This window comes from Nicotiana sylvestris, chromosome 10 (assembly GCF_000393655.2).
Source record: "Nicotiana sylvestris chromosome 10, ASM39365v2, whole genome shotgun sequence".
Lineage (NCBI taxonomy): Eukaryota > Viridiplantae > Streptophyta > Magnoliopsida > Solanales > Solanaceae > Nicotiana > Nicotiana sylvestris.
In genome coordinates, this window is record NC_091066.1 from 69,233,613 (window position 1) to 69,243,554 (window position 9,942).

The 9,942-nt window shown below is 43.6% G+C and overlaps 2 protein-coding genes across 2 annotated transcripts; both read left to right on the forward strand.

The window, feature by feature from the left end:
- The first annotated feature begins 7,318 nt into the window (after window positions 1-7,318).
- Window positions 7,319-8,206, forward strand: LOC138879479 (uncharacterized). Its single transcript, XM_070159090.1, has one exon. It carries the CDS (start codon window positions 7,319-7,321, stop codon window positions 8,204-8,206), a length of 888 nt encoding a protein of 295 aa, XP_070015191.1.
- A 629-nt stretch (window positions 8,207-8,835) lies between these two features.
- Window positions 8,836-9,348, forward strand: LOC138879480 (uncharacterized). Its single transcript, XM_070159091.1, has one exon. It carries the CDS (start codon window positions 8,836-8,838, stop codon window positions 9,346-9,348), a length of 513 nt encoding a protein of 170 aa, XP_070015192.1.
- Window positions 9,349-9,942: the final 594 nt, after the last annotated feature.

Genomic DNA, 9,942 nt, shown 5'->3' on the forward strand with positions numbered 1-9,942 from the left:
TGGGTATTGTAGTTTGTCCGCGAAAAGATGGTAATATAGAGATAGGTCTTGTGGGAATGATTGATGTTGCAATCAAGAAAACCAATAGCACGGTGGTTCCTCTGATCTTACCTGAAATCTATCTAGCCTTGACTATTTGTCGGGAAGGGAGAAAGTTCTTCCAAGGCTGCAATCTGTTATTACAGTTATGGGTGCAAGAACATCTCTGCCACTTGGTTGGGTATATGAATTACGGTTTGACCGGTTTGAGCTGCATTGAAGAATATGAAAGCCGAGTGGTAGGTATTGAATTCCCTGAGGGTACTGAAGCTTGGCTTTAACATTTGAGATCCTTGACTTCTAATAAAATTGAGTGGGCATTCGGATGGCTTCTTATCACCGAAGCAGTGTACACGTCGGCTCAAGTATGTTATATCATCTTGATGGGTATCCGGAGCATCCAGCCTTATGCTCCCCACAGGGTTTTGCGCCAATTAGGAAGATTTCAAACCGTCCCTAGTGATGAAGATTTGAGTAAACATGTCATTGAATTGGGCCCAAAAGCCGCATTTCCAGAAGGGAAAATTCGCCAAGTGTGGAATGAATGTAGATTTCTTGAACCTAAGGCCATGGTGCGGGATCTAGCTAGAGGTGAAGTGGACCCTAAATACATGGTCTGGTTCGGCAAAAGATTCCAGATTCCTGAAAGGCCCACAAAGATACCCCATGTCCAACAGTTCACGGATGGGGCACAGGTGCAATGGGACTGGTTAACCAAAGAAAACGAGTACAGGGCCAAAATAAGCCAGTTAGAAAGGCGAGTCATGGAGCTTCAGTTTGAAAATGTTGTTCAAGCCGCCGTAGATGAGGGAGAAAAGAAAAAACTAAGTCAGGAAAATGAGGCCCTCAAAGCTCAGATCCGAAAGATGAAAATAGCTGCCAGAAACCCGGAAAGAAGCCGGGCTGATGAAAGACTTATAAGCGTTCTGAAAAAGAAAGTCCTCGAGTGTCAAGAAGACCTGGAAAAGTCTGAAGCTAGTCTAGCAAAAATCCAGGCACAATGGACAAAGAAGGCAAAAGAGCGGGCACGATTTTGCAACAAATGAAGAGGATCTATGAAGGGACCATCACTAGCCTAAGAAGAAAAGTAACCACTCTCGAGAATGAGGCAGCCAAGCAGGCTAAAGATTTTTCAAAGCTGATAGGGAATACTGTTATAATTTGATGGCTCAAGTGGAGGAAGGAATGCAGCAGTTGCAAGATCAACACCTTCATGACTCTCAAGTGTTAGAAGCCCGGAATCAGCAGATAGGGCGGTTGCTTTAGGAAAAAGGCAGAATTATAGAGAGGATCAGAACCATCGCTAACTACATTACCATGAAGTGCCAAGCGTGTGAGGACATGACTCGTACCACCTTTTTCCCTGTAGTGATGACTTTCGTCCGCCAAGTTATGAGTGATCTGGAGCGAATACAAGGGTATCTCGCATTTAGGCCCGCGGCGAGACCGAATAATGTCCCGCGGGCACCAGGAGCATTAATGTATTCTTGACTTTACTGGAGTCAGTATCTTTCTTTTTTGTTGAAGTTTGTTAGTTTATTTTCGATTCTGTATTTTTCTTTCTGTCAGAGTCTGTTCAGTCAGTTCGTGAGTCTGTATTGTCATCGTGTTATTGGAGTCTGTTGTTTTTGAATCGTTTCCTTTTTATGAAAATTGAAAATCCCAAAATATTTTTTATTTATTTTTTTACATTTTATCGCCCCCAGAACTACGCTTGGTCTGATTCATGCAGGGCCATGATACGTAGTCAATCTAAATAGGATTCGATCATAACCCCAAAAAAAGGGAAAGAAGAGAAAGAATAACCAAAAGAAGAAAAATGATGATAAAAGCAAAAGGGAGATGAAAAAGAGAGAGCGGAAATGGAAAAAAGAAAAAACTGGAAAGAATAAGTAAAGCCGGGATGAAGCAAGCATCCATTGCAAAACATGTAGAAACATACTTAAACTGTATAGGTGCATCACACCCCAACGGGCGACTACCTATCTGTTATTTGTTTCAAACTAACCATTTGTTGTTGTTACTCCAGTCCAGGTTTTTATAGAATGGTAGTTGGTTTTCGTGGAAACCTGGCTTCGCACCCATATTTTACTAGGTCAAAGGGGAGCATTGAAATGTCTTCAGAAATGACTCTGCCAACAATTCCCATCGCGGATGATAGGCCAATATCGGGCATCCCGACCTTAGAATCGGCAGCTGCCGAAGAGAACAGAATAATGCATCTTTGGGTTATAGAAATGTGGGACACTTGGGAAAATGGAAGAGAGCCACCAAGCGCAATCCCGGGATTCCCCGAACTTCTTCCTAGAGTGGGTGGTACCTCCAATGTTCCAATCAGTCACCCAAATACCCCACTAGGACATCCAACTATCTCAGCTCATTTTGTGGGAACACCTTCTGAGGTTCGCCCCCAGGTGTTCATGTTCGGTGCGGCTTCAAACATCTTCACCGCTCCCCCATGCTCGGCCACGGCACAACCTACGCTACCCAAGCCCAGTTTTGACCCTTTAACTTTCACCTTCCAAACACCCACCCTTCAGATGGAACCTCCTCAGTTTCCTACTTATAATTATCCTCAGCCACCTCAATTTGAGTTCAATGCAGGGCAAGAAAAGACTGCTAAAACTCCTGAGCAGGAAGAGATTGCAAAGAAGATGAGGAGTATGGAGTAGAGCCTCAAAAGCATACAAGGCCTGAGCAGACAGAAAAGTGTATCCTATGCCGACTTATGCATGTTTCCCCATGTGCACCTACCATTGGGATTCAAAACCCCAAAATTTGAGAAATACGATGGGCACGGTGATCCTATTGCTCATCTCAAGAAATATTGCAATCAATTGCGAGGGGCCGGAGGAAAGGAAGAACTACTCATGGCCTATTTCGGAGAAAGTCTGGTTGGCATCACTTCTGAGTGGTATATGGACCAGGATATATCCCGCTGGCACATCTGGGATGATCTTGCTAGAGACTTTGTCAGGCAGTTCTAATACAACATTGATATTGCTCCAGATAGGAACTCGTTGACAAACTTGAAAAAGAAATCCTCGGAAAGCTTCCGGGAGTACGCAGTTAACTGGTGTGAGCAGGCATCTGGGTAAAACCTCCGATGGATGAGGTCAAAATGGTCGCAGTTTTCCTCCAAGCTCAGGAAGCCGACTACTTCCAAAATATGATGTCTGATATAAATCGTTCGCTGAAGCCATCAAGATTGGCGAAATGGTTGAAAACGAGTTGAAAACGGGTCGAATTCTAAGCCACTCCGCTATCAGAGCTACTTCCCAAGCCATTCAAGGTGGGTCTGAAGGAATAGCAAAAGGAAAGAAAAAGGAAGAAACATCCATGGCAGTGTCGGGTGCAAGAAAACACCGTACGCCTAGATCCCTTCTCCCAGAAAGGACCTCGCAACACTATTATCCCCACCAAGACATGGCATATGCTCCTCATCCATACACGGTCATGAATGCTCAACCTTATGTCCATCCATAGCAACAAGCCAATTGTAACCAAGCTCTATTTCCCAGAAACCAGACTCCTTACCAAAACCACTACAACCCCCGTCCTCCACAAAATAATTTTACCCATCGTGAACCACCTAGAAGGCCAAATTTTACACCAATCGGTGAATCCTACTCTAGTATATTTCCAAAGCTTGTCCAAATGGGTCTGCTACAGCCGGTTCCTCAAACTAGGCAAAACCCAACCTCTCCCTCTTACAGAGTTGGTGCCCGATGCGCCTATCACTCAGGGGCAGAAGGGCACGACGCTGATGATTGTTGCACTCTGAAGAGAGTAGTGGAGAATTTGATAGAACAAAGGAAGATAGTGCTAAGGGATGAGGATGTCCCCAATGTGACTAATAACCCACTGCCAGCCCACAACAACGGGCTGGTAATCGGAATGATTTGTGAGGATAAGGAATTTGACCCGGCATTGAAGGCCATCATTGTCATTGCTGACATATAAAAGAAACCAAAAGCTGCCCCGAAGAAAGACAAAGGAGAGAGAAAGAACAAAACCACCCCTCCAAAATCAAAGAATAAAGTTGAAGTCGAAACTGGGGCAATGCCTCCCAAAGATGTTGTTCTCTATGTCCCTCGGGGCCGCAAAGAAAAACAGATGACTTTGAGTCCTCCTAGGAGATTCGAGCTGAACAAGGAAGCCCAAACGTATGTGCCCAAGGGATCTTATGTGATGCAGCAATTAATTCACCAAGGTTGAGTGAGCTCGTGGTTATTGGACGCGCGCCACAGAAGCCCATGACAGATCCTACCGCTATCCCCTAGAACTACAACAAAATGGTGGTGACCTATAAGGGCAAAATAATCTCAGGAGAAGTTCAAGAAAATAACCCCGTTGAAATGTATTCTAATTTGGAAGAGGTAAACAATGCCGCTAGAAAGCGCTTCCCATCTAAGAAGCCCATGAGTGCCGAAGAAGCGAAGACTTTTTTTCAAAAGATGAAAATGGCGGATTATGAGGTGATCGACCAGCTTCAAAAATTTCTCGAACAAGTCTCCTTGTTGGCTTTGCTGATGAACTCCACCGAACATTAGAAGGTATTGATCAAGACCCTTAACGAAGCATATGTTCCTATTGAGACTTATATAGAACAGTTGAAGAGGATGGCAGAAAGGTTTTTCGCAATTAACCAGATTTCCTTCAGTAAAAATGACTTGCCACTAGAAGGGGCCGCGCATAACAAAGCACTGCACCTGACAGTCAAATGCGAAGGGTATTATGTGAAAAAGGTTATGTTGGACGAAGGCTCTGGGTAGACATCTGCCCACTCTCAACTCTACAGCGCATGGAAATCGGGACCGAAAGAATTCAACCCAAAAATGTCTGTGTGCGGGCTTTCGATGGTATAAAAAGGGACACAATTGGAGAGATCGATCTGATTATGACCATCGGCCCAGTAGACTTTGAAGTAACCTTCCAGGTTCTGGACATGGACACATCCTACAATTTTCTTTTGGGGAGGCCATGGATTCATGCAGCGGGGGCTGTACCCTCTACCCTCCATCAAATGGTAAAATTTTAGCATGAAGATCAAGAGATTGTGGTCCACGAGGAAGACGAGCAATCAATTTATCGGGATCCATCAGTCCCATGTCTTGAAGCGATAGAGGCGAGTGAGCACATAGTTTATCAGGCCTTTGAAATTGTAGTCGCAGACCAATAAGAAGAGGGAAACCCTTGCCCTCAACACTTTCTTTCTAATGCATCAATCATGGTGGCAAAAGAAATGATCAGGCATGGCTTCAAACCGGGGAAGGGGCTCGGGAAATCCTTGCAAGGAATAACTGAACCTGTCACCGTGACCGCCAGTGAAAAGTTCTTTGGAATAGGCTTTCGACCCACTCTCGCTGATGTAAAATGGGCAAATGATAGAAAGAATGATGGTTGGGTCTTGCCTCAGCCTGTGCCACATCTGTATAAAATATTTGTCAAGCCAAAATACTATGAGGAAGAAGAATATGAGGCCTTCACGGCCGAAGAGATTGAAGAGATCTATAGGGCAATGAGAAATATACTATATGAAACCCACATGGTCCAGCCAGGGGAGGGCTCAAGCACCGCTAAGGTGCTGTATATGGGACCTAAATCCAAGCTACAAAATTGGAAGGCTAAATCATTCCCAATCAGGCAGGAGTCCCGGTAGACCTGTCTTGCCACCTTTTCTGAATCACGAGTTATTTCAGGGTGTAACTCAGATGTTTTCTTTAGTTTCTTGTCTTTTAATTTTCCAAGGTAAACCCTGTTATTTTCAAATACCAAGAAATGAAATCAATATTTCATTGTTCATCTTTCTTCTTTCTAATTTTGCTATTTTTCTCTTTTATTTCTTCTTTCAGTTCTAATAATATGGCTTTAAATAACATGACATGCTTGTGCACTTCATGCCCAGATCCAGACACGCTATCTAATTGCGAAATAATGAACCAAGAATCGGAGTACGATGAAGAGGAGCCTTTTTGGGAAATAAATCGAGAATTGGAATAATTAAGAATAAACCTAAGCCGAACTTAAATGATGCTGAACCGGTTAATTTGGGTAGTTCTGAAGAAGTCAGGGAAACCAAGATAAGCATTCACGTAGATGAGAAAACTCGGGACGCATTGATCTAACTCTTGTTTGAATTCAAAGATGTATTTGTGTGGTCATATGATGACATGCCATGACTGAGTATTGATTTGGTAGTTCACAAGTTGCCCACATACCCCGATTGTCCCCCTGTCCAGCAAAAGCAAAGAAAATTTAAAACTGATATCAGTGATAAGATCAAAGAAGAGGCCATGAAACAGTTAAAAGCGGGGGTGATCCGAGTGGTCCGGTACACCACTTGGTTAGCTAATGTAGTCCTAGTGCCAAAGAAAGACGGGAAGATCCGGGTATGCGTGGATTACAGAAATTTAAACAAGGCAAGTCCCAAAGATAACTTCCCTTTGCTGAACATCCACATCCTTGTTGATAACTGCACCAAGCATGAGATACAGTCATTCGTGGATTGTTACGCAGGATATCACCAGGTGTTGATGGATGAAGAAGATATAGAGAAGACAGCTTTTACTATACCTTGGGGTACATACTGTTACAGAGTCATGCCATTTGGTCTCAAGAACGCCGGGGTAACCTATATGAGGGCCATGACTGCCATTTTTCACGATATGATGCACCAAGAGATAGAGGTGTACGTGGACGATGTAATCATCAAATCCAAAACTCAAGACGACCACGTTCGGGACTTAAGAAAGTTCTTTGAACGGTTGCACAAATATGATTTGAAGCTGAACCCAGCCAAATGTGCATTTGGGGTACCATCTGGCAAGCTCTTGGGATTCATCGTCAGTCGGAGGGGCATCGAGTTAGACCCAACAAAGATAAAGTCTATTGAGATTTGCCTCCTCCGAAAACCAAGAAGGATGTTATGAGTTTTTTGGGTAGATTCAACTACATCAGCCGGTTCATTGCCCAGTTGACATTCACATGTGAACCCATACTCAAACTGCTGAAGAAAGACACGGGAGTCAAGTGGATAGAGGAATGTCAAGAAGCCTTTGATAAAATCATGGAATATCTGTCAAACCCGCCAGTCTTGGTCCCACCTGAGCCAGGGAGGACTTTGTTCTTATATCTGACAGTCTTGGAAAATTCTTTCGGCTGTGTCCTCGGGCAACACGATGTGACCTGAAAGAGAGTGTAGGACATTTACTATTTGAGCAAGAAATTCACTAGTTATGAAGCCAAGTACACTTTGTTGGAAAGAACTTGATGCGCTATGACTTGGGTTGCTCAGAAGCTAAGGCATTATTTGCAAGCCTACACCATTTACCTCATAACTAGGTTGGATCCTTTAAAATACATATTCCAGAAGCCAATGCCCACTGGGAGGCTAGCAAAATGGCAGATCCTCCTTACTGAATTCGATATAGTATATGTCACTCGCACGATAATGAAAGCCCAGGTGTTGGCAGATCACTTGGCTGAAAATCTGGTCGATGATGAATACCAACCTTTGAATACTTACTTCCCGGATGAAGAGGTAAACTCAGTTGAGGCAATATCTGAAGACATTAATGCTTGGAAAATGTTCTTCAATGGAGCGGTAAACACAAAAGGTGTTGGAATTGGGGCAATCTTCATCTCGCCCACCGGTCAGCATTACCCGGCCACAGCTAGGCTTCGATTTTTCTGCGCAAACAACACTGCCGAGTACGAAGCTTGCATTATGGGTATAAACATGGCAATCGAACTAGATGTCAAAGAATTGTTAATCATGGGAGACTCGGATTTGTTAATCATGGGAGCTCAAGGAGAATGGGAAACTCGAGATGTCAAGATTTTTCCTTATAGTCAACATGTGAAAGAACTTGGCAAGCGATTCAAGTCAATAGAGTTCAGGTACATTCCTTGCTGCCACAATGAACTAGCTGATGCACTTGCCACTTTAGCCTCAATGCTTCCATACCCAGGCAATGCCCACATTGATCCCTTGGAAATCCAAATCAGGGAAAGGCATCGTTATTGTAATACGATTGAAACAGCACCAAATACCCAACCATGGTATCATGACATCAAAAGGTTTTTGAAAACGCAAGAATACCCCGAGCAAGCAGTGGAGACCAGAAGAGAACCATTAGGCGGCACGCAAGTGGTTTCATTTTGAGTGGTGATGTATTGTACAAGAGAACTCCGGACCTCAACTTGTTAAGATGTGTTGACGCAGAAGAGGCTGGAAGAATCATGCATGAGGTACACGCGGGAGTATGCGGACCCTATATGAACGGGTATGTTTTAGCAAAGAAAATCCTTCGAGCAAGCTATTACTAGATAACCATGGAAAAGGACTATTTCAGCTTTGTCCGAAAGTGTCATCAGTGTCAGGTGCACGGTGATTTGATTCATGCACCTCCCACAGAACTGCATCTCATGTCAGCACCTTGGACATTTGTTGCTTGGGGTATGGACGTCATTGGGACAATCGATCCGAAAGCCTCAAATGGGCACAGATTCATACTGGTTGCCATTGACTACTTCACGAAATGGGTTGAAGCCATCTCTCTCAAATCCGTCACCAAGAAAGCTGTGGTAGATTTCCTGCACTCCAATCTTATCTGCCGTTTTGGCATTCCTGCAACTATTATCACAGACAATGCTGCAAACTTGAATAGTCATTTGATGGGAGAGATATGTGAACAATTAAAGATAACGCACCGGAACTCTACTCCTTATCGGCCCAAAGCCAATGGTGTCGTCGAAGCAGCAAACAAAAATATCAAAAATATTTTGAGAAAGATGATTCAAAGTTCCAGGCAGTGGAATGAAAAGTTGTCGTTTGCATTATTGGGATATCGCACTACTGTGCGCATGTCAATTGGAGCCACCCCATATCTTTTGGTTTATGGCACTGAAGCCGTAATACCCGCAGAGGTTGAAATCTCATCTCTCCGGATCATCGTTGAAGATGAAATCGAAGAAAGTGAGTGGGTTAAAACTCGGTTGAGCCAGTTAACCTTGATCGATGAAAAGCGAATGGTTGCGGTCTGCCACAGGCAGTTGTACCAACAAAGAATGGCCCATGCCTACAACAAAAAAGTGCGGCCTAGAAATCTTAAAGTGGGGCAACTCGTTATAAGGCGTATTCTTCCCCATCACCAGGAAGCAGAAGGAAAATTTGTTCCTAATTGGAAGGGCCCATACATCATCAGAAAGATATTTCCAAAAGGGGCATTGTATCTGGGCGATATCAAAGGGAATGATCCCGAAGCAGCTGTAAATGCGGATGCAGTCAAAAGGTACTATGTTTAGATTTTCTACAGCGACAATTTTGTCTGAATGGGATAATGAAGGTTTTTATTCACGCTACCCAAACACTATCCACCCTTTTGGAAATTCATTTGAGTCGGTTACTCTTCTTTGATTACCCTCTTTGGAACCGTGAAGAAGTGTAAAAAAACAAAATATTTACCTGAACTACGTTCGACTTAATTCCGAAAGGATACGTAGGCAGCCTCTCTCTAGGGTTCAGTCACACCAAAACAAAAAGCCAATTTTCCCCAAAAAGTGAAACTGGGGCAGATGTCATAATGGTTCGGCAATCAGCCCACCAGAACGGTTCCAAAGTTGTAATTCCATCCAGAATCTTTTTACCCAAACCTTGTCCAAGTCCTTCTGATCAATTGGCAAAGGCGTCGGAATTAGAAAACACCGTTGCTGGGATCTGATATAGTCAAACTGAGAGAAATAAAATGAGAGAGTCTTATCAGCAAAAACCTACGGGCACCATAAGGCGATGGTGAGCAGAGAAATTGAAAATGAGAGAGCTCGTTTAGTGAAAACTAGTAAAGAGCATTATCGGGCGACAGTGAACAGAGAAGTTGAAAACAAGAGAGCTCGTTTAGT

What these genes read in the sequence shown, in the direction of transcription:
- LOC138879480 (XM_070159091.1), top strand. Translation starts at nt 8,836, where the DNA reads ATGATTCAAAGTTCCAGGCAGTGGAATGAAAAGTTGTCGTTTGCATTA.
- LOC138879479 (XM_070159090.1), top strand. Translation starts at nt 7,319, where the DNA reads ATGACTTGGGTTGCTCAGAAGCTAAGGCATTATTTGCAAGCCTACACC.